Below are 24,422 nucleotides of genomic sequence, written 5' to 3'. Positions count from 1 at the left end.
TGGTTTCACCTAAATTATTCATGTGGGGAATGAATTATCATTAGAAATCTTCCTGTTTTGATATTAATGTGTATTTTTTCTAAAGAAAAGTAAATTTTTATCATGTCTTTAAAAGAAAGGCTGTTGGATGTCTTTGCTTTTCTACTGAGTGGGTATAATTTAATCATATTTAATCGTGTTTGGTATGTGTGATACGCACCTGGGCAGACGTTCCGACTCCTTTCCTCTGGCTTTTAGGGCCTTGAAGTTTCTCTCCCAGTCATGTACAGAGATCAGATGCTTCTCAACCAACTTCTCTAAATCCACCTGGCCCAGAAACACCCACTCCTACAAAATACAAAATACAAAATACACACACACGCACACACACACACACACACAAAAAAAAAATCATAAAAAGGCTGGGTGCAGTTCATATTTCTGTTTCTAAACGTATCCCCGTCAAAGGTGAACTTCACATTATGACACAGAGTAGATGACTAAATGAAAAGAGAACTAAAGAAAGGGGGAGACCAAAGAGAAGTCCGGTGGTGCCTGAGGGCTTCCCCCTGTATTTTAGACATGCATGGCTGCAGAAATCAGTGTAGTATGAAGGGCAGACGGCTGGTAATGAAAACAACAGCGCTACAGTATGTAAATAGAGAAACAAGACTAATTAAAGCTACACTCTTTCCAAGAAAACATCACTCATTGCACTGCTTCAATGAACAATCGGGGACAAAAGGTTAATCACCCAATATACATGTGAAATAAGAAATAACATGCATCAGTGTTGCAACACAGCATTACAGTTGAGCCATAATGGTTAGAAAAACAAATACTGAGCCACTAGAGCAAATTGTTCATGACTTCATGTTCTACAGCTGTCAGAAATGACTACAAAGCTCAACTCTAGTGTCAAGGAATAACAGCCTTTCTAGAGGAAGCTTTCATTCTAAATAATGATCATTACCCTACTAAGGAAAACTAGATTTTTTAACATTTTACATACTTTTTACAGGAAGGTTATTAGTGATCACAGTCATAATCAGTATTGATGTAAGAAGAATCTGTTCAGGCACCTTAAATTTGTGTTGTATAGCCTCCAGGCGGCTAAAGAGGTCCTCGGCCTTGCTGAAGATGGTGAGGAACCCGGAGGCATTTCTATCAATCATGACGCTGAAGATAAGCTCCTCCCCTTGGGCACTGACCCCCTTGAACTGGTTTGGGATCGAGATGAACCGCTTCATCTCCCTGAAATAGCGTGCTCGCACTTCCTCGAAAGGAGGACGGAACTGCAAACGGCCTTGTCTATTCGCAAGAAGGACAGGAGAAATAAAGGAAGTTCAATTTTATTCTGATCACAATTGTCTTTGTAGGTGAGAAAAAGAAAGAGAAAGATAGACAGATAAAGGTCAAATATGAGAGAAGAGATGGGGAAAGAAAGGCACGGGTCTGTGTAAGCAGTTCAAGTTCTTGGGAAAATACGGAGAATGTTTGAGAGGAAGAGAAACGGACAGCCCACGCAAAAAGTGTAACAAAGAAGAGAGAGATCGCGAGTGTTTGTGTTTGTGTGTGTGTACTGACTTGAAAGTTAGGTCTATGTGTATTTCAGGTAGGTTTTTGTTCAGAGCTTCCAGTCCCATCTGATATTGGTGCTCAAGAGCCTTGTACAACTGATGGTTCCAGTGTTGACGCCATGCCTGCATGTCATCAGACCTGAAGCCCTGTACATACACACACATGCATCAGCTTTCCAAGGAAGAGAAATCTAATTTATTGTAGAGGTTGCACACATCTAAGCATTAGAATAATTTTGTATCATGAATATTTACAATGATAATGACAGTAATCAATGTGACTTTTCTTGATTTCTCCAAATGTTCATATAGAATAGAATATAGAATAAACTGTATGTAAAACAAATTATATGAAGTGCAGGGGTAAACACACACAGACTTTTGACTGTAATTGATACCTGAGCCTCCAGAGTGGCAAAGCCTGTGCGCAGGTCCTGAAGTCCGTCTTTCCACCGCTGCGGATGTCTCAGCAGGTCCACATTCATCAGTGTCACCACCTGAGAAATGCATAGATATGTTATTTACTAATCCCAGATTGTGCTCCCAAAGAAATGTTCTTACAAAATGTGGTTCTTCTTTGTATTCAGTCATATGGCTAAATAACTGAGAGAAACATAGAACGGCAAGCTACAACCTTGTCAATGAAGTCCATGTGCCATTTGCGTAGCCTCCTGTTCTCAGTGGAGAGTTTCTCAGCAGCAGACTGCAGCTTGGCAATGTAAGCTTCCAACTCTTTAGGGTTGTCCCAGGTGATCTGTAGTTTACCCCCCGATTCCGTCGACTGAGAGCGAGGATTCTGACAAAGAAAAGCAGAAAGCTTATCTCCAGTGCAAGGAAAGAAATCAACATCAGGCACAAGTATAAGTGTAGAAGAACTCTAACAGCATATTACAGTATGTAACATGCAGGGCAGAGATAGTAAAAACAATTGTTTAAAGCCTAAAGTCATACCTTGATGACCTGTTCAAAGGCCAGTGCCAGACTAAGCATCATAGGTCTCTGAGAGGGAATCATCTGCTGGTCAATGGTGTTATAGAAATGGGCCACCTGCACCCAACATTTTAATACAGCATTAGCTTGAGACAGCCTATATCAGAAAGAGATAAATGAAGAAAGAAAATGTCTTGGAGTTTTTGTGCTGTGACCTGCACTCTGACCTGTTTTAGGACAACGGCCTGTCTGTAGAATTTATCTGCAGTATTAGCAGCCTGTTGTATCTTGGCTGGGATGGGAAAACCCAGGGCGGAGAGCTGTCTGACCTCTCTGATCAGACTGACCAGTCTGTCTGAGTACTGGACTTTCAGCGTGCCATCCACATGGTCCAGGTCCATCACACGGTTACTGGCCTGGAGACTGCAAGAATGGAGATGGTCACACTGGTGAAAAACTAAATATAGCATCCAGCAGAGGATAAACCATCCTCAATGCTTTCAGTGGTAATTAAGATGAAATTCAGTGTTGCCCTGAACTGAAAGTTCACAATGTCCACTGTTTCCAACCTGATCCCTGACTTTGAGTCAAGCAGTCCAGACAGTATATCTCTCGACCAGTCCTCAAACTGCTCCTGCTCATACACTCTCAGAATTTCCAGTAGGTCATCACAGAAATGCAGGAACCCTTTGAATGCAGACAGGTCTGAGAGTAGAGCCTCTGCGATACGGACAGAGTCCTCCACCTGATGGTAGAATACACGCACAGAAATACATGTGACATAAGCAGAAACCTTGATTATTATTGATGGCAAATCAATGATATATCATAAAGTTCATGCTATTTGATGATCAGCCACATATAAACTACGTGCCCATGTAAGCATGTTCAGCCACACATACTGTCAACACTAAGTTACCTTGTGTATGAGCTGTCGAACCCACACGATTTTGTTGACGACCTCTGGAAGATTCCTGCCAATGAGCGGTCCGGACTTTTCTCCAGGGCCTCCATGACAACGACTCTCAAAGTCAGTCTTCAGGCCTAAAGGAAATCAATAAAGCAGAGAGGGTTTGAAGATGAGGAGCAACAATGTGGCAAAACTGAATATTACCCCTATACAAATCCAGGGACTGCAAAGAAAATATTTATAACAATATTTTTGTTTAGTAAGAAATCATCCTTATATTAATTATTCAGCTGACACTTACTCACTTACTATGACTGAGCAGGTAGTGGTGCAGATTATTTATGTTATATTTCTGTATATTTCTGTATAGAGCCTTTTCATGACAATACATATATTCTAACGCTACGACATTTTATTTAGCCATTTAAATCAAAATGTAACAAATAAAGACAATGGGTATCTTGATATCTGGAAAACATATTTTGTCTGGAAAATAGACTGTTTATAAATACGGTGTCATGGTTTTGTCATCTGACTGTTTATTTTCCGCCTCTTTATGAAGAGTGTGTTCAGTTTAATTATTACCTCCTTGTGTTTCATGTTTATCCCTGTGTTTATTACTTGTTTCTGTGTCTCATGTTTTCCCACTCCCTGTGTTCTGTTTCCTGTGTTATTTTGTAGTTTCTGCTCCTAGTGTGTTTTCTTTCTTCACTTCCTGTCTTTGTGATTGTCTGCACCAGTCCTCATGTGTTCCACCTGTGTCCTCGCCCCTGCCTTCCCTGTGTGTATATAAGTCTCTGTGCTTCCCCTTGTCGTTAAATGCCTCGTCTCCTGTGCCTGCCATCCTCTATATCTGTCTCTAGTAAGTTCCTGGGGTTTTCCCCTGTGTGCTCTTGGTTTCTTCAGTTTGGACTTTTTTAGATCTCTCGGTTTGTTGTTTTCTCTGTTGAACATTTTTCCCATTAAAAGGACACTTTTTGTTTAAAACTCTGTCTCTGCATCTTGGGTCCACCTGCTTAACCCTGACATACGGACAACATGACAGCTCCTTAAAAGTGAAGCCAAAGCATCTCAAATGTCACCTGGTGGCTACAGTACGTAGTCGTAAATACCACCTCCTCCATGTCAATGAATGAGAGATGGGCCAAAATAAAAAGTCAAAGTACACATCAAATAAAGATTTCTCAAAGATGGTTTCTGTTACTTTAGGAAGTTTGTTCGAGTATTCTGTTTTCTGGTACATTTTATGCTGTAAAAACAAAGTGAAACAACATGATGGACAGCTGAGACTGACTCGTGATTGTTCGAGGTTGTGTATTGACAGGACCTTAGGACCCCTGCTCCATCCCTCTATCACTACTGCACAGACTCTGGCTCCAAGAGTGCAAGATGGCGGCTTTCATATCTGGGACATTTTAGCTTAATTTCTGGATAGTGGGATGAAGTGAAGACGTGTCGTCCATCCTTATATACAGTCTATGGTCTGGACCAGAGGTTTTCAAAGTCTAGACTGTGTCTAAAGATAAACCTAAAATATCTCAGGTTCTGGAATGGGGATTCAGATTTGACTCAGTCATAAGTCATACCTTAATTGCCTCCATCACAACTCACAGTGTATAAAATTGTAATGTTGAATAGTGGGCCAAATCAGAAGAGAACATTTAATTTGCATGTAATAACATAAAGACAGAGAATTAATTGCGTGACAGAGCTTTGTACCCTTGTTGTAATCCAGTAGTCTGGCTAGAAGGGTCTCTCTCTCTGACTGGAGCTCTTTGCTGATGGTTGGACGTCTGATCAGTTCCTTGTGCTTTTGAAACACCTGCAGCAGCTACAACAGCAAACACAAATACACACACGGCAAGTTTATAGCACAGACCTACTCACAGTATTTTATAACCTGAGTCGGAGAAGTGTTTTATTACCTGTTGTGGGTTATCCTGTACATCAGCAATGTAGCTCTTCAGTCTGCCAGCCACCTCCTGCTCCGACGGAGCCATTAGGCGCTCAAACTGAGCCATTGCTGCTCTCCAAAGAGGCTAGAAAAACATACAACAGTTATAGTCGGAGTGTATAAAATATGTAGTTGCTGTGATATAAACAGAAATAGATTCTGTAGAACAACAAATGCAAACAAAAATTGCTGCTTTCTATGATCGAAGGTGCAGGACAGGTGCTCACACAGGCTTAAGGACAATTCAGGAAGCAGTCACACAATGAAAACATACACACACCATATCCTGCCTCCATGAAGACATTGCAAATAACCAAGCAGAGGCATGAGGACAGTTAATAGGTAATTCAGACGTATCACATCCACACACACAGTGCACATGCACATGAAATAGCACAAAACTAACCTCAGTATAAGGGTTGTAATGCAGAGGGTTGAGTCCAGAGAAGGGTTCAAAGACGCGATCTGAAGTCAGAGCTAGCTGCTTCCCTCCTGGGAGCAAACGCAGCAGTTTCTCGTGAACCATACGCAGAGTCACCACCTGTTCGACGAAAACAGGGAGAGTGTATTCACATGTTGTCTATGTCCAATATCCATGTTTTATTTATGCATCAGAAATGTTGACAGTGACATTTTCCACTGTTGCAGTAACTCAGATACTGTGAATAAAGGTAGTGGCAGTCATCGTCACAGACAGACTGCAGATTTAATCATAGTCTAAACAATAAATATGTCCATCAGAATGATCATCGTCATGCATACAAATAACTGCTCGGGACAGATAGTTTATCAAGTCATTTAAGATAAAGGGAATTTGATTCAGTTTATCAAAATGGTGGCTGATACCATGGTAACACTCAAGCTCGACAGGCACTGCACTAGTTCAACTTACAGACTCTTGTTTCAACTCACATTTTACTTAATGGGTTTTTATCTTACTTTACATTCATTGTATGTCTTCGTGTCTCTTAAGTAAATGTATTGATGTAAAGCACTTTGAGCTGCGTTTCATGCATGAGATGTGCTAAATAAAAGTTTATTATTCGTATTAATATTACATGCGACGTCTGTTCATTTACAAAGATGTAGGTAAAAGGCAAGGACAAAGAAAATAATACTTGTAAATATATTTGAAGAACTTAATATAATGCAACATTTTAATTAAAGCAATGTCTCCTTATACTCTGCTCCTGGATTAGAAGCATATTTTACCTCGTCCAATCTCTTTGCAAGACAGTGAAGGGTCTGCGGGCAGTGCTTGTTTCCCTTCCAGGCATGGGGTGCATATCTCTTCCACACCTGAGAAAATGTATCAAAATCTAGGTGGTGATCTACCTTCTTTGTACTTAATGAGGGGGGGGTTTCAGCGGGTTTTCAAACAACTTTGTCCATAATGTTTTCTCCATTTTGATCGACTCCATACCTGTCCTGTCAGATGATCACAGGCCGCTACCCACTGCTCACAGATGGTAACACCCATTCTCAGGTTCTCTCTCACCAATGCAAATGACTCCTCGAAGATTTTGAGGCCGCTCAGCTTCCTCTGCACATATCTTCCCAGAGCTCCACCTTGTAAACATACACACAAAACAAACAAAAAAAGAAAAAGAGGGCAAAATTACTACTATACATCCATATATCGTGTATGCAAACATACATATACACAAATTGCACATATGCACGCAGTTACTTTGAGACTGTAGAAAAAGGCTGAGTCGACCTTATTAATAAAACCCCAAAATGTCAACATTAGTATCTAAAAATACCACATTTCCTGTAAACCAGCCACATGCAGTGTACGTTATACTGAGAATTCATAGGAAATCAAAGTTGATTTGACATTCTCATAACTTTGTGTTTCATCAAAACAAGTTGCTTAATGACGTTCAAAAAACAACATCAGCAAATATTCTTTTTCCATTTCCTGTTTTTGTTGAGTGGGTGTGAGGGAGCCCCACCAATAATATCCATGAGCCGAACCATGCGTGTTTCTGGATAAGGCTCAAAATCAGTCTGCCTCCACACGTCATCCAGAGCGTCTCTGCTCTGTTCCACCAGATCCACAACATCAGACATTGACAAGCCATCAAGACCTCCATACTCCTAATGGAAACACAGAGACACAGTGTAGCTTAAATCCTTTGTTTTCTTCCTCGTAGTTTTAAATATCAGCTTCTCTTAACAATTTTAAAACTGTTTGTGAAACAATGTTTGTTAATACCAATAACTACTTACAGCCCATAACTTAAAACACAAAAATATACCAACATAATGACCGACTTGTCTGTGGAATCCTTGCTTTGTACAGATTATAGTTCACATCTCAATAATTGTAATTCCATTAGCAACCAGGATGTATAAAACTGTACTATACTTTACTATACAGTGAATACACTAACACCCCTTATGTACAATATCCTGATACATAATCGTTAGCCATTAGCCAACATACCTTTTGTATGGGTTTAAACTGCTCAGTGAAAAATGTCGCCCTTTCTATCACATTGTTCTTATCTGCAGATACAGAAAGGTCTGCCCAGTACTGGAACTCATCACTAGGAGTCAGGATACCTGCACAGAGTGGATGAATAATGACATTTAAAGAATACAAATGATGTTCAGCAATATTCATACCTGCAAACTGAGAGGTGCATACAAATGATGTTGGTATCCATAAATTAGTCGAACACAAAACAGTAAATAGTCTTGAGACAAAGGGTTAAAGTGCATATTTTACTCAAGTGCAGTTGTCCTTTAAAGTTAAACTAATTGAGCTACACTACAACTTCCTGCAGAAAGGATGAACTTTTCCATGAGTAATGTGTATATCAAAGTAACATAAATAATAAACATACTAGAAATATATTTTACCAAATGGAATAAATAATGGTATCACCCTCTAAATTTGGAATATTTGAAAAACCATCAATCACAGCTCTGACCACTCTGCAGGCCTTGACCTGTGCATTTCTGTTCTCCTACAATATATGAACGCATACCAAGGACATCCTCCTCCTCGCGGCCCTTTTTGGCAGAGGGTTGTGCTCCAGACTGACGGACCACTGAACCCAGGCCAAGCTCCAGCTCACTCAGCAGGTCTGCCAACTTCGGGTCGAATGCTGAACGCCAGCGCTCATCCTTGGGAGAAGAAAAATAGACACGTATTCTCTGCTCCTGCTTGCAAAACCATTTTGGGCACTCAAAACTCTAAATCAAACGATTTAAGAGAAAGCAACTTGTATTTTATTCAAAGAGTTAGCGAGCCTATTTTCCTAATCACAAATGTAGTAAAGTTTTGATTCACTCTAACTTCATATTTGCTGGTAGATTTTGCTCACTCTCGGATCTATCAGAACCTTTCACCGTGGTTAATGTGACAGAAAAAGCCTACATCTTTCCAAAAAGCATATATGGAATTCTTCAGTACACAAGCATGGGCTCACCTTTAGCAGTACAGGTGCGAAGACCTGTCTGACAGCCTGGTAGAGGGTGTTGATGGGAGACTCAAGCATGGATGACACCAGGATGCTCCTGTCAAGGTTGTCTTCAGTGATCACTGTGGGCTGCAGCTTGAAGAACACCAACACCTTCTCTCTGCTGCCGCCAGAAGCTTCAACCTGTCAAGACAGGATAAGATGATCAAGAAAATAAACAAAATACAATTGCTGGAATCATAAAGTTAACATATGGCCGTGCATTGTACAGCACTTTGATTATAATGTTTTCTTTCAAATATCATATATAAATGATAAAAACAAGAAACTTTAACAAATTATCATTCATGGAATTGTTATTTAGAGCCAATGATTTTAGGTCAATTTTATTAGGTCTATATTATCTTTCACATTTACCAAAGAGCATTACCTTGTTTTGTAGTTTTTGATGAAATACATTATAGATGTGGTGTTTTAAAAACTATTTTCATTGAACCAATGACTAATGGGATTTGGCCCTTTGAATCTTGAGGGAAATATTTTGTTCATTTTAACGTTGTAATGATGCGTTCGGGCATTTGCGTCACCTTATTCGACAGGTGAAGATCATTGTCGTGTCTGCTGACGGACAGGACAAATTCATTTCCATCATCCAAGAAGTTGTTGAGCTCGGCGCTGTCAGCCAGGGACGGCGACGGCTTTATCCCGTAGAAGTTTCCAGCTGTGGTCAGGATGAATTTCTTGCGGGCATCGTCTGACCCATGGGGCATCTTTGAGCTGGAAGTAACAACAGTGAGAGAGCTGTAGTACATATACTGTTAAATATATTCATATGTGTGTGTGTGTGTGTCTATTTGTTATGTGTAAGCAGAAAGCAAATCCACAAAGTGCTTCACATGAAAAAAACAACACCATAGAGGTGGTAGTAAGCAATAAATGTATGCAGGAAAACAGAAGAAAAACATGCAACACTGTGTGGGACATATACAGCTTAGAGTAGCTGTAGTGTATAACAAATACAGATCATCTCACTTGGCTGTTTCGACAGATTAGGACTTTTAAATGTTTAAGCATCTTAGAACTTGGCCAGTTAATGCTAATGTCGGATCCCAGTTTGAGCCTGATAATACAGCGTTGCACTGTGTCAAGCCAGGAACGAGGACACAGACGAGCTTCGGTCAAACTCGACGAGCTTTCAATGAAGTCTGACGTCTTTGAAATAAATAAACAGACCAGTGCTATCAGTGCTCGCGTCGTTGCCAAACTCTCAGCTACCGTCTCGTCAGTCTCCTTTGATTAAACCGCCTCTCTTGCGTTGACAGGACTAAACTGTTAGCAAAGTTGTGGAGCAGCTGCAGCATCACAGCTAACCTTAGCGACGGCTACAGCTCAGGGCAGCTAGCAAGCTAATGCTAGCTAACCGCCTCCGTGGGTTAAGCGTTGGCATTTTAGCTAGCAGGCTCGCCTTTAGCATGCTAGCGTAGCAATGGCAACTTTTGGCTTCTTACCGTTTCCCGGCAAGTGTTCGTCGCTTGCAGCTTCTGGAGACTTAGTCCATGGAGAGGATCTGCAGCAACCTGTTGCTAGTGTCCGTGTGTACTATGCTTGCGTGGTTACCAGGCAGTTACGCCGTTTTCTTGTATCACGTGACACGGCAGACTGAGCAATCTACGCCATTTACTTAACGCAGAGCCTTTCCCCGGCCAGAGGACCAACCAGCCCCTGGTTATTTGAACTCAATTTATTTACTTTCATTTCCTCATCTTGTCAGTGGATTGTTGGTATTCTCGAGAGAGCATATATCTATATATCTATATATTTTGTACAATATATACAATATAGATCACAGGCAAACAACATATTTACAGATGTATAGGTAGCTGGTTAAGTATAAGATCAATATTAATTAATGATTTATGGAGAAAGGGGGAGATTAAATACATTCTTACTTCTTCTCACTCCTTTTCCAATATGTAGATTAAATCATTAAGTGGTTGATTTTTTTTTCTTCATCACTGTTTGTATATAATACTTTTTTCTGTTAATTTATTTTCACCTATTTGTATAATTTCTCTTTTTCATTTACATGTTAGGAATAAACAAAAAAAAACGAATGAATGAATGATCCACTGAAACAGTGATTCACTTCATACGTAAGTTGAGTCAATGTATGGTTACTGAGAAGCGTCAAAAAAGCGTCGCGTGTGGTTCATTGTGAAACTGAGGTGGGTCAGAGGACGTAGGCTGAGGAGTTTGTCCTTCATATGTGGCCCTGTGACTCATTGTCGTTCACACAGTGAAAATAATGTGTCCACATTTGTCCCCGACCACCTCTGATCATCTTAGTGATCAGATGCATTTGGATGCATTCACACCAGAGCTTATTGGATCGCTCAGGATGGATCTACCAGGTCTGGACGGGATCATTAACAAGGTTGAATATTGTGATGACAAAACTGCATATACTGTAATCCCACATTTTCTTGCAGTCTTAAATGAGGCCTCTCAGTGCTGTATTCTACCACTCAAAGTTGCTTCTAGTGGGCCAAGAGTTTAGATTTACAGCTGTGATGGAAATTTGACCTGGTGAGGCTTCTGAAATAAAGAGATTTGAGAATAATAGTCTTATTCTTAAAGTATACTTTATTCATTCTGCAGAGGGGATGACAAAGAAACAGTTGCAGGCATGTGCTTATTACTAATACAGAGTAACCTTAACCTTAACCCCAGATTGAACAACCAGTCTGTGAAATGCGTAAATCTAGTTTCACTTCTGTCTAATACCTTATATGAGTAGAACAGAAATTGTTGGTGAGTAACTCTGATCACCATACTTCATATCTGCTACAATGGCTTCAGAAAGTATTCAGACCTCTTCGCTCAGTAGATCTCGTGAAATGCAATTTTATTTCAAATCTAAAAATCAGACATCTCTTAATGACAAATATATTCAGACCCTTAATTCAGTTCCTTGTAGAATCTCCTCACAGCTTCATATCTTCAAGCAGCACCACCATTTGTAACATTTTTAAAAACATGTATTCACCATAGACCAGATAGGTGGGTCAAAATAACAATTGTATCCTCTTAAGACAAAATCTACAACTCAACAAAGTTTGTAAAAAGTGAAGGGGTCTGAATACTTTCTGGAGCCAGTGTATTTCTCCAAACTCCCACTAAGCTGTTTTCTTTATTTCTCCTCATAACTCTTGAACTTTCAGTTGGTTACAAGCCCATTTCTGGAGCAAAACACAGACTCAAACTTACTATATTGGCAACTCAATCCAGGTCCTGGAGTGTGAATAGCTTTGTGACAGACAGCAGCTGCAGACTTGCAGCAGCATACAGGACTTCACATAGTCCTCCGCATTTCCTTTGGTTTAGCGGAGCACATTTCAGACAGGAAGTTACAGAAGACAGCTGGCTGGCAGGTGTTAAAATGACATTCTTGAATTTCCAAATCCCTCCGAATGATGAGAACTGATTTGTTTATGACCTGTTTTAGAAATTGTTACTGGTAATATGGTCTCATAGCCTCTCCTCCTACATACTGCCCACCCGCTGGAATATTCCTATTCACCACCAAAGCATGGCTGTGTGTAGGTCAGCCTGTGATATTAGATTACACTGACAAATCTGTTTTGTGGAAAATATGCAAGCTGTTCAGTTGTAATTCCTTGTTGTGTAGTTTTTCTGGATCTTAAAAATGTTTCTATGTTGAAAACTCTAGCCCTAAATCCAATACTACAATAAAGCTTTAATGATTCGGGTTGTCAGGTACTTTTAGAAACCTCACACAAACACTCTTTAGCCTATTTTGATAAGGTACACAACTCCCTTTAGGTTGAAGTAAATCCCCCCTTTAGAAGAATACAGCCTGCCCTACATCACATTACGGGACCAAGCTATTTAACTTTAATTGCACATAAATAGGATTACTGGTAACATTTGCAATCTAATAATTCAGAAGCCCAGCAGCTACACTGGTATAATAGAAGGTGCTGTGACAGTCTAAATTTCAATATGAATGAATGAGACAAAGGCAAATGATGAGAAAGCTTTACTTTCTGGGCAGTTTTCTCAAATTTATCAGGGACACACATGGAAAATCCCTGGAAATCCTTAATTACACAACTTTCCCTCAATTATTTTGGTATTTATGGTCACACCTTTTCTTGACTTCAGTGGAAAAGAGAGAGTAGAGTGACAGTTGGAAAAAATAACTTCAGGAGGAGTCATGGACTGAAAAGGGAATCTCCCTGAACTGCTCGTGCCTCACATGAACGGTGAATCATGCAAAGGACACACTTCAAGGTGTAAGACTTTATTAATGCCAAAGCAAATATGAAATTACAAATCAAATGTCAATGCATTAGAGATTCTGTATAGTTCTTATACCCATATACAAATAACAACTGTAAAAATGTGTTTGATTCATAGTGCAGTGGGACAGAGGACGATAGCTGAGTATAGGAGCATAGGAGGTCCTTCATATGTGGCCCGGGTGGCATTTGCATTCACACAATATAGTCTGAGTGATAGGATCTCAGGACGCATTTGGGTGCGTTCACACCGAAACCTAGCGCTGACCACTTGTGATCGAATGTTAATACCAGGTCTGAACGGGGTCATTGACATGGTTGTGATGGTTAAACTGTATGTTGTGTGATCTCACATTTTCATGCAGTCTTAAATGATGCCTCCCAGTGCTGTAATGTACCACTCAAGGTTGCTCCTAGTGTTGACATTCACAGTCCATTTAAGAACCTGAAACGGACGAAATAACATGTATCACTTTACTGACTGCATAACCAGTCTGGGAAAGGTTTATTTTTTCATGAAGGAAATTCACTAGTTCCTCTTCACCCTGCTTTGCTTTATTTAAAGCACCTTTTTAAAATTAGCAAATGGGTGTGCTCATTTGTGTTTGTGACAGTTGTACTAGTAAAAGACTTGTCATGTCTAAAAGGTCAAATTTGAACTAGTGAAGAACATTTTACTCATAGAAAGAGGGTGTGTCCTGTCTTGTGGCTTATTTTACAGCGAAATCATGTCATAGCGGTTGATGGGGTCATTAAACTATGGTTCAATCTGAACTGTCTTAGTGAGTTATACAAATGTAAATACATGATTTCAAAACAACAACATACAGCAGAATATAGGACCTATATGAATAGAAATAGGGATGAGACTGTATTGTTTTTGTCATGGTAAATGATTGGGATCACTTCCAGTTGCATATGTGCTGATGAGTATCAGTTGACACGGACGTTTCATGTTGTGTGTGACATCACCCTAGTGAAGACACATACGAAACCTTCACACACGTGCGCTCAGACAGAGAGAGACAGACAGACAAGTACACACACCAACAAAACCACATACTTCTGTGGAGGCCTCTTTCTTCAAAGTACACAGCTCAACAAGTTTGATCTCAGCAAAATAAGTTACATACACTGTGACAATGCTCAGGTTATTAAGACCTGATTCAAAAAAAACCAACTGATCATATGACGCATGCATTCGGCCCCACCCTCTGACGCTTACAAGCATGAGGAAGTTTAGTTGTCAGTCTTTCTCGTTCAGGGAGGAGGCAAGGCAGCACACAATGGTAAGAGAGTTTGATTTTCTTTTCTCTTGTCTTATTTGTCTGAACAGTTATTTTATTGCTATGATTAAGGCTATCCTTTAGTTGACAAAGCCATACTGATGTGACAGAGAATCTCTCTTGCGCCATTGAGCAGTGGTCCGTGAATGCTGCATGTGTGTGTGTGTGTGTGTGTGTGTGTGTGTGTGTGTGTGTGTGTGTGTGTGTGTGTGTGTGTGTGTGTGTGTGTGTATATATAAACAAAATCAAAACCTTCCTAGACAGAGTGTGGTTTCAAGTGCTTCACACGTGTTCCTGTTGCTAGATTATATCATTCAGCAGAACAATTAAACAAGTTTTATCTGCAAGTAAACTAATACCTATACAAATATGAGGAAATCCCCTTGATCACTAAAAGATCTGTATTATCAAATGTGAAAATAATCTGAGCAAATATGTGCTCTCGGGTGTACAAGAGAACATACTGTGGCTAGAGTTAAGGAAACATATATTTCAAGAGGTAAATTTGATATGTGACTGTTATCTCAGATATATCTAACTATAATTGTAATCTAACCATTGTAGTTATTCATTTTTTGGCTCAGACATGACTCGACATGAGAAAGGAAATAGAAAGTCAGTCATGATCTTGAGCTGTGTAGCAACAGCAGCTAAACTGACATCTGTCTCCTGCTTCAGTTCAACCAGTTTCACCCATAAGATTTTACCCACATGAAATGGCACCACATTAAAAGACCTGAAGCTCATGTGGGTTTAGTTTGAATTAAATATGTAGTTGTGGTATCTGGTTTAAAAGCTCAGTTCAACAGCAAAACATTTTTAATAATAGGCATGTACTTGTTGCCTTGAGGAAGTAGTAGTATTATTGTTATTTCACTTAATAAATCACATTACATCATGAAGGACTCTCCTTATCTCATTGACTGTCTCATGATCACTGCTGCAACTGTTGACTTAATGATAAATGAACACTTATATTTGAAGAGAGCAAACATTTACAGAAATAATAAACCGTGTCATAACAGACACAGTGGCCTCTGAGTGTCTTCAGGTTTACCTAGAGTTGTATGCATAGTATATTGTTTATTGTGTAAATTAATCACGCATGTATAGGTATCCTATCACCGTATTGGGAAAAATATCGAATTTAATATAAAACATCAACACTACCACCCCCCCCCCCCCCCCCCCCCCCCCCCCCCCCAAATTCACCTCTTTTCAATAAATTGTGGAGAATATAATAGAAAGGAATCCACACCGCCGGCAAAGTCTCAGCAAGAAACTATCACAGTCACAGAAATTAGGGAAAACGTCAGTTCAATTCAATTATTTTATAGTCTATACTGTGGAAAGAAACCCCTTTTCCCCTCTTTAAGAGGAGAAGCCTGAAAAGCAAAACCAGGCTCAGTGTCGCTGGCCATCTGACTTGGTTGTGGGGAGAGGAGAGAAATAGGCAAGAGAAAGGAGAGGGGGGGTGAAGATAGAAGGAGAGACATAGACCCGGGAGTGTCAGACTGGTTGTTAAAATGAAAATAATGACAGTGATACTCACAGATGTAATAGTGTTATTAATGATAAGAGCACCAGTTAATAATAATAATAAGGGGCATTTGTATATATGTATCATAATAGTTGAGTTCAGAGTGGATTACTTTAGAAGATATGATACATTGTTTTATCTCTGCCTTCTAGTGTAATCATGGCCTTCTAGTGTAAACATGACCTGTACTAACATGACCCCTGGGAATTCCCTGTGGGAATTCCCAGGGGTCATGTTAGTACAGGTCATGTTAGTGCATAGTAGTACAGTCTGCTCAATATGAAACACAGTTCATGCAGGAGTTTCCAAATAGATATCTGGAATGCATGAGCATGTGAGTGAAATGAGACCTGTGGACAAAGGATACATTTAAATTGTCAGACAGGTTTTAACTTTCCTTTTCCTTTTATATCTCCAATGACAACCAATACAATTCAGATATAATTTTCCACCTGGGAATTTCCTTGTTGGTCACGATCAGCAGTGAGCAAAAAAACATGAACCATTTTAGATATAATAGTCCATTTAAAACGTCTCTCCTTGGGGTACATGTGGTTTTTACAGACTAATATAAATACAAATACTTGCAGAAACTAACTGATATTTTTCTGGAAGGTACAGTCTGAGACAGTGGGTTTCCCAGTATCTGTGCATGTAACCAGAAACTGTCTCTCTCTGTTGCTGAGCAAAGGGACTTTCCATAAGCTTTTTGTACATTTTTGGGAGTGTCAGGATATGGAACCCATTACACCCAAGACGTTCTGTGAAGAGTCAGTGCTTGTTACAGATTACACAAACACTTTGATTTCCAATAAAAAATTCCCACAGCATGTACATTTAAAAAAAGAATAAGTAGCTGTGGTGATGCTTGGGAGAGAAATGTGACTATGGTTAAAGATTTAGTTTCTTATTGGTCTATATATAAGATTTTGACTTAAATGAAACCATTAATTTGTTTGTCTTTTCAACAGGCATCCAGTAGCACCAAACGTCATCTTTCGTAAGTAACCATGCGGCTTTCCATTACGTCATATGTCTTATTAGAATTGTCAGTAGTAGTCATGGCAATGGTATGACTCACGTTTGTCAGGATCTGGACATTCACCCTGTGTGAACCAAGTATTTAAGCATCAAAGAAATATGTGGTCTCAACCACATGACCTTGTGTCCAACCCTTATCAACAATTCTTTTATATTTCCATTACAAGAAAAATCAGTGATATGGGCATGGCAATAAAGTCATCTATCATTCATGATAGTGTCTATAAACACAGCCCCCCCCCCCCAAATTTAAGTATCCTTTCAGTATTTACGAGTCTGACCTGAGCTGTAAGTGAAACTATGTTCATGTAAGTTTATGTCCCTGAATCACTTTTTTGTCACCACTCCAGCACTTGAAATGTATCACCCATAACATAATGTCCAAAACACATACACAAACCTTTTTCAAACCGTCACTGTGTTAAATTTCCTGAGAAAACCATACTCACATATTCATGTTACTAAACGGGTCAGTCTGCACCTGTGGTTTTACTGGAGAGGAGAAGAAGCGTCAGAGATCTTGTCAGATGTGCTGTCACAAACAGTTTCTCGTGTGTACCTCATTGTATGTCCCAGTGTTACCAGGGTAACCGTGTTTACGTTTCCTTTGTCTTCCAAGAAACCGAGGCCCTTCCCTCCTGCTGCTGGCTCTGGTTTGCACTGTGACCTTTTCTCTCACAGGTGAGCACTTATCATATCATATATATCAGAGCAGCAGCAACATGTCTATATCTTTGTTTTACAGGGAAACTATATAAATCAGGGTCTGATCCATGGGTGGGGCTCCCCGATCTGATTGGCCCCTGAAATACTTCTGTCCTTTCAGTATTTTTTTAAATTTTTATGCCAGACCAAGGGAAACCTGAGCATAACATAAAAATGGCTTCCCAAGTATAAAAAAAAAAAAATTAATAAAGTACATATTTGTCAACTTGAGTAGAAAAACAGCGTCAGGGTGAGCACAGCCAAAACAAACAAACAAACCAATCCCCACAAATTTACCAAAAACAAAAAGGAAATACAGGTGATCTTACATGGCTCCCTAATCATAAAAAGGAGAAAAAGATATTTACAAAAAGAAAATGAGCAATTCTCACGATGTACAATAAATTACTAGTTATCACTTATAACAATTTGTTCAGGATTGTTATTTTTGTCAGCTTTTTGAAGTCCACAATGTGTTTGAACAAGGGACAATTTTCCAAATATATTCACTGATGTGTGTCTTGCTCGAAGCTATGAAGCTAACAGTAAACAAGGAACGACTCAATTGTGCACTTTACTGAATCAAAAATGATGCATCGATTTTGGACATATAATTGTCCCCTCTGTGTAAATTGTGGCCTGTTTATGGCCCCTGATTTAAAAAGTCCTAGATCAGCCACTGATATAAATAGGTTACACATATCGCCCCAATATGCTTGGAAGCACATGGATAGATAAATGACAAATGTATTATAATTGTGAGTATTATGAGGTGCTGCCGCTCACCAGGCTAGCTGTTTCCTCATGTTTCCAGTGTTTAGCTGTCACAGTCTCACTGCCCTCTTCAAACTGATTTGTTTTAAAAAAAGCTGTGCTAAAACAAGTTGGCTACAATACCTGTTATCTATCTAGCTTGAGAAAAACACTGTTCTCCGGTGTTGGTGGATTGTCTAAACACTGACGTCAAAGGTGAGGAAATGAAAAGTAAAACATCTTTCTACGTGTAACATGAAACATGAAAAAGGGAAGTTGATAATTATGCATTCCACGCAGAGAGAAAAGGGCAGCTAGGACAAAGAGGAACTGAGATTAGTCTGACACATCATAAACAGGAGCTCAGAAAAAGTGTTAAGGAAAACCCCTTGACCTTCAGATCCATACCTTGAAGTAGACTTCTCATGAAAAACAATTTCTCTGTGATCTCCGACATTACATTTCCGTCTCTCTCTCGCCGTGCACCAGTACTATTCATTTCTCTATTTCATTCTGTTTCTTAGTATGCTCTGACCCTTTTTTTGTGTGGAACTTTTTTTTTTCAGAGAGTGCAGAACCCATTCCACTCAGAGGGGAGGTTGGTGGAAATGTGACCTTTCAATGCCCCGTTGATAATCACAGGACAATTAGTTTCTTCTACTTTCAACATGGTGATCTTTTCCTGAACGGCTACCATGCAAAAAAAGAAATCGATTCGCCTATGTGGGAGAACACAAGATTGGATCGCAACAGGACACATGTGCACATGTGCAGGTTGAACATCTCGCACACTGGGATGTATAAATGCATCATTCAGTACAATGACCATAGAATCACTGAAAGTGTCATCCAACTCACTGTCACAGGTATGAGTGTGTTAAATTTAACATTTAATTATATAGTTTAGGCTCTTGTGGCTTTTGATCGCTGACACCTTACAACACGGTGATGAAATAACACTTAGATTAGACACTCTTCTCACTAATTTCTAACATCAGAAGTGAGGAGTAGTTGTAAAGCTTCCAATCACAGATGTTTGCACTGCTGCGTTTATAACAGTGACAATGATGACACATGACAAAGTCTGCTGAGTCAACAGGACATTATTTACACCACGTGTTAAATCTTAATCTAATTTTGTTGTCTCAGTGTTTGCTTTTATTTACAGTAAAAGGATGACATCAGATCCCCTCCCACCCATCTGTGTATTGTCCATATCTATCTTATAAAGTTAATGTATACGTGGGCCTCATTGTCATTAGACTTAAAATTCATCAAGTAAAATTCTTACAAATGAATAATGTCCTTGTTCCTTTCCATCACTGTCTCAATATTGTTGTTACTGATGATCATTGAAAGTGTGCAAGGTGCATAGTGGCAGGAGTTTCAGAAATGGAAAGAGACGACCGACAGTGATCACTTTCTCTTTGCTTCCGTTTCCTCTAGCCTCCTACAGCAAACCCAATGTAACACAATCCTGTGATGGTGTCCGTTGTTTTGTGACGTGTGCTTTCTACGGCGGGTACCCAGGCAGAAAGGTGGCGTGGGAAGTACATGGTTCTAGAAATACAAACAGTCAGCTGTGGAACGTTGAAAACAACACTCAGGTGCCCAGTCCAAGCACGATGTTGGTAAACAGCACCAGCACTGTGTACTTCAACTGCTCCCACGGAGAGATGGGGAATCTCAGCTGCTCTGTGGGCAACGTTACCTCCAACTGGTTCTCAGTGTGTGAGTACAGACAGGGTGAGCCCTGATGGTTTCTTCACCAGAGTCTGTTTTATACTTTCTGCCACTGTCTTCTTGATGACGTTTCACCTTCTTCTTCAGCAGAACTCAGGCCTTTTGGACGAGAGGTGAAAATAACTTCAAGAAACACAAACTAGACTTAAAGAAACACAAGCAAGTTTAGTTTCCTTTGTACACTTACACAACGTCTGAAAATGCCATGACCTGGATGGCTGAGAATCATCACAGATATTTTGTCAAATACTTTGGTTTATCACCACATGCCTGCAGAACCATCTACATAGCTAACACACTCAACTAAGATCTCTATCATAAATGTAAAGTCATGACATCATGTCCAGGCTTGGCATTGTTCCCCTGATTTCTTTTCATCTGACGTGTTTGTGTTTCTTGACGACACTTGTGTTTCTTTAAGACGTTTTCACCTCTCATCCAAGGTTTCTTCAGTTCTGCTGAAGACGTAGGTGAAAGGTCCAGTTGCCTATATACACTCGTACAACGTCTAAAGTATTGGACAAACTTAATCACAAGCACAAATAAAAATGCTGCAGCTGAAGTAACACTTGCATTTTAGTAACTGTACAGTTAACTTAAAAGATTCCGGCCTTGTCCAGACCTGCTGCTGTAAATGCTTACTAGGGTTTAATAGGAAAAAAATTTGAGGGTCATTTACCCCTTTAATGGATTCAGTAATATTTGTTGTTTACATCTTCAGTAGTGACAAACTGATTTAGGGCTGCAGAGTCACTAGTCTGTATGTAAAGATGGACAACATGACAGCTCCCCAAAAGTGAGGCCAAAGCTTCTCGTTCGTAACCTGTTTAACTGATTGCAGTATAGGTCATAAACCGCACCTTCTCCATGTTAGTGGATAGGACATGGACCAAACAAAAAAGTCGAAGTACATGTCAAAATGTTTTTTTATAAAGATGGTCATTTTAGTTAGTTGTTAAAACACAGATGTATGTCCAGATTTCAATTTCCCAGTAAGTTTAGCTTCAATTAGTTATTCGATGCTATAAAAATGATCTAAAACATCAGGATTGACAGCTGAGTTTAACTCATGATTGGTCGAGCATGTGTAGGGACAGGACCTCGATGCTGTGGTTCCATCTCTGATTGCTACTGTGCAGTCTCTGGCTCCAAATGGGCAAGATGGCAGCGCTCGTCTCTAGGATAATTGGGCTTTATGTCTAGATAGAGGGGGATTTGGAGATGCGTCGTCCATCTTTATATACAGTTTATGGGAGCCCATAAACTGTATATAAAGATGGAAAGAGAAAAATAGAGAGAAAATAACTAACAATGTTTCTTCTGAAAATCAGTGAAGTATAATTCTTCAAACTGTCCCAGTGAATATGTTTTTAATTCTAACGTATGTTTGTTCTCATCCAAAGGTAAACCCGAGGTTAAGCCTAGCCCTGACAGTCCTATCAAAACAATAGCAGCTGCTGTCTGTGCAGGGTTAGGGTTAGGCTTACTGTTGGTAGTAGTTTTGGTACAGTTTTGTCGACGCAAGAAAAGACAAACAGGTGAGGGACACTTTTATGTTTTCCACTGCAGCTGTACAATTATACACAACAACTCACAACAGTTTCTGTGCTGGTTTCTAGGACAAGATGGGGTAGAAAATGGAAATAAGGAGTAAGTGGATGTTTCTTATAGACACAACAAGTACTTCAATAATACTACTTGGACTGTACATGTGTCACATTTTTATCACTACCATCTTGTCACCACTGACCACTGACTGTCTTGTGTCTTTGCTGTCTTTCTTCTATGTGATTTTCTCCAGGGAGTTAAATTACCTCAACAAAGGAGGGAAAGAAGCATTTTGAGATCGAAGGAAGAAGAAGAAGTTGATCCAGTAGATGGCGGTAATGCACTTGGACAATTGCTGCCAACTGCCAATAAACCGGTACAAGAAGAAGAAGTATATCACTGTATGTCTTTTTTTTTTTTATGGAGCAAAGACATCATCTCAGAATCTAATGTTGGGACTCTGTGTCACTGAAACGTTCATTCACATTTGTGGCTGATTGTACCAGCCAGAAATAACCAGTGGCTACTAGTCAGTGGTGGAAGGGAACTGGACCAGGGAAGTATTCATAAGCAGTGTCATTTTACTGGTGAAAGAATGTGTGTCATTCAACTTAGAATAGCTCAGTTCCCAAAAAAATACTTTTATAATGTGTGTGTGGTGAGATTACTGATACAGTCTTTGAAGGATACACTTCCCAGCAATGTAAGCAGTTCAATTTAAAGCAGTAGAGTGTGTTCATCTTTTTTATTTATTTTTTCATTTTCGGGTATAGAATTGTTGTTACAGTAGAAAAATGTTACTCCTGCTAAGCTACTACCTGTTTATTTTTTTACGAGTATCAATTCCCTCATTTGTTTTTACTCTTTCATTTGCTTTGTCCATCAGAAATGATTTGTAGCTAAACCTGTGAAACAAATGTATTATTCCACAGAAGGTGAATACCAGAAAACTCTTTGCACATTAATTTATTTTCTGCACTTTGGTTCAGTTTAAAGTTTTCTGTGGTGCAGTAAATGCTAAATGGTTCGTATTATAGCGCTTTTCTAGTCTTGATGACCACTCAAAGCGCAGTAGATTCCAGTACTGCAGAATTCCTATTTAAAGTGCAATGCTTAATATAAATTAAATTACCGTAGCCCTCATTATTTAAATTACGGTCTATTCCCAAACTCAACTATTTTTCTCAGGCGATTGTTTTCATGTGATTTATTTTATTTAATATTGAAGAAAGAATTACAGATGTGCTTTTTCCAATATTTATTTCCTTTACACACGGTTTTGAGACATGACCATTTTTGTTAATCCCCCTTCCTACGAATACTGACTGGTCTCAAATGGTTGCTCTCATTTCTCAAATCTGTACAAAGCACTTTTCTCTGGAGGCTGTTGTGACTTTGTTTTGCATGTTGTTATTTTATTGATAAAATTGTATATACATTGAAATGCAAAATATAATAAAACTCTGTAATATAATGTATATTATGTAGTTGGAAGTATTATGCTCACTTTTACTTCAAATTCAGGAGATTTCTTAAACTTGAACTGCTACTAGATTAGACATTTTACATGAGATTTGAGATGAAAAACTCCCAATGGAAAAAAAGTGAAAGAAAAATCCTGGATCCGCTCTTTATCAGCGCAAATTTTTTTTAATGTAATATAATGTCCTTGGTGCAGGTAAATAGATACAGCTTTACTCCAACATTCAAGTTTAGTTTGAACGTTTTTTAAAAGGTAAAATAAAAAAACATTAGTAGAAAAAAAGAATATTCAGTAGCATAAATTAACATAGATTCATATTTTATTTTCTGTCAAAAAGAATAGGAAGTAGCAATATGTTTGTGTTGTCTTACCTCTATGCTATACGAAATCATGGAACAAAGATTAAAACTCCACTCTCCACTTATGTCTTCCACTACATCATATATCATACATCTTATTAAACTGTCTGAGATATTTGCATTTGTTTCGTTCCATCCCTCATTTTACAAAATACAAAGTACAAAGTCCATTTCGCAAAATCACCCCACAGATTGATATGCACATGCTGCAGTTGCAGTGCAGTCAAATTGCCACTAGATGTAGCTCTAGCACTACAGAGTGAAGACATATCTCCTGCAATGGTTGATTGGCATAGCAGTTGGAGTTGAGCAGTGTACACTTATTATTTTAAAGTGAAATATCCATGAGTATGATCGCGGTTATCCATGAGCTGGCTTCATTTTTGAACAGTCCCAGATCTAGAAGTGGGTAATGCCCACCCAATTGGTCAACTTTATTCTGTGCTATTTGAGTCATGTTTATTTCATTCTCCCCAGCATAACTTCCTGATTTCTGACTGGCTGGTTGGACATAGGGCTGGGTTAAAAAAAAAACTATTCTCTGATTGAAATTCATCTTCATTTGAATGATCTGATATCGTTTCATGAAAAGGATCTTGACCTTTTAATATTGTGACGTGTTCTTTAAAACTTGGAAAAACGCTCATCACTAAGTCCACTGTGTGAAAAGGTGCCAACCCCAAATTTCGAATTGCCCCCCCCGAATCTGAGTAGTCTAGATCCGGGCCTGTTACTGTCTTTCCAGGGGAATGAAACAATGGTTGGGCGTTAAGTGTATAACTCAGAGCAATGTGAGTGCAGGGATACACAATGTCTCTCTGACCTCAATATGTGGTCGCCTGCCAGGAAGAGACC

At 39.3% G+C, this 24,422-nt stretch overlaps 2 protein-coding genes and 1 long non-coding RNA gene across 5 annotated transcripts in view; 2 read left to right on the top strand and 1 right to left on the bottom strand.

Annotated features, from left to right (window-relative positions):
- Nucleotides 1-10,402, bottom strand: part of LOC117773202 (cytoplasmic dynein 2 heavy chain 1) — a 105,074-nt gene extending 94,672 nt beyond the window's left edge. For all 3 annotated transcript variants that reach the window (XM_034604918.1, XM_034604920.1, XM_034604919.1), the window contains exons 1-20: nucleotides 10,296-10,402; nucleotides 9,375-9,564; nucleotides 8,797-8,970; nucleotides 8,353-8,491; nucleotides 7,806-7,924; nucleotides 7,312-7,456; nucleotides 6,777-6,922; nucleotides 6,566-6,652; nucleotides 5,760-5,894; nucleotides 5,325-5,438; nucleotides 5,119-5,230; nucleotides 3,409-3,533; nucleotides 3,059-3,234; nucleotides 2,717-2,912; nucleotides 2,511-2,606; nucleotides 2,194-2,355; nucleotides 1,958-2,056; nucleotides 1,567-1,706; nucleotides 1,062-1,290; nucleotides 200-327 (exon numbers count right to left, since the gene is read on the bottom strand). In XM_034604918.1, coding sequence (XP_034460809.1) covers nucleotides 200-327; nucleotides 1,062-1,290; nucleotides 1,567-1,706; nucleotides 1,958-2,056; nucleotides 2,194-2,355; nucleotides 2,511-2,606; nucleotides 2,717-2,912; nucleotides 3,059-3,234; nucleotides 3,409-3,533; nucleotides 5,119-5,230; nucleotides 5,325-5,438; nucleotides 5,760-5,894; nucleotides 6,566-6,652; nucleotides 6,777-6,922; nucleotides 7,312-7,456; nucleotides 7,806-7,924; nucleotides 8,353-8,491; nucleotides 8,797-8,970; nucleotides 9,375-9,557 — 2,705 coding nt within the window. In that variant the 5' untranslated portion in view covers nucleotides 9,558-9,564; nucleotides 10,296-10,402. The remainder of the gene's footprint in view (nucleotides 1-199; nucleotides 328-1,061; nucleotides 1,291-1,566; nucleotides 1,707-1,957; nucleotides 2,057-2,193; nucleotides 2,356-2,510; nucleotides 2,607-2,716; nucleotides 2,913-3,058; nucleotides 3,235-3,408; nucleotides 3,534-5,118; nucleotides 5,231-5,324; nucleotides 5,439-5,759; nucleotides 5,895-6,565; nucleotides 6,653-6,776; nucleotides 6,923-7,311; nucleotides 7,457-7,805; nucleotides 7,925-8,352; nucleotides 8,492-8,796; nucleotides 8,971-9,374; nucleotides 9,565-10,295) is intronic.
- Nucleotides 1-24,422, top strand: part of LOC117773210 — a 237,303-nt gene that overhangs the window by 23,716 nt on the left and 189,165 nt on the right. The window lies entirely within an intron of this gene.
- LOC117773208 lies at nucleotides 16,549-22,010 on the top strand. Its single transcript, XM_034604927.1, has 5 exons — nucleotides 16,549-16,935; nucleotides 17,596-17,657; nucleotides 19,001-19,300; nucleotides 19,881-20,169; nucleotides 21,581-22,010. Exons 1-5 carry the CDS (start codon nucleotides 16,874-16,876, stop codon nucleotides 21,582-21,584), a joined length of 717 nt encoding a protein of 238 aa, XP_034460818.1. The 5' UTR covers nucleotides 16,549-16,873; the 3' UTR covers nucleotides 21,585-22,010.

This window comes from Hippoglossus hippoglossus, chromosome 13 (genome assembly GCF_009819705.1).
Source record: "Hippoglossus hippoglossus isolate fHipHip1 chromosome 13, fHipHip1.pri, whole genome shotgun sequence".
In the NCBI taxonomy this organism is placed as follows: Eukaryota; Metazoa; Chordata; class Actinopteri; order Pleuronectiformes; family Pleuronectidae; genus Hippoglossus; species Hippoglossus hippoglossus.
Note: the sequence above shows the minus strand (reverse complement) of the source record. Positions and strands in the feature narration are given on the sequence as shown.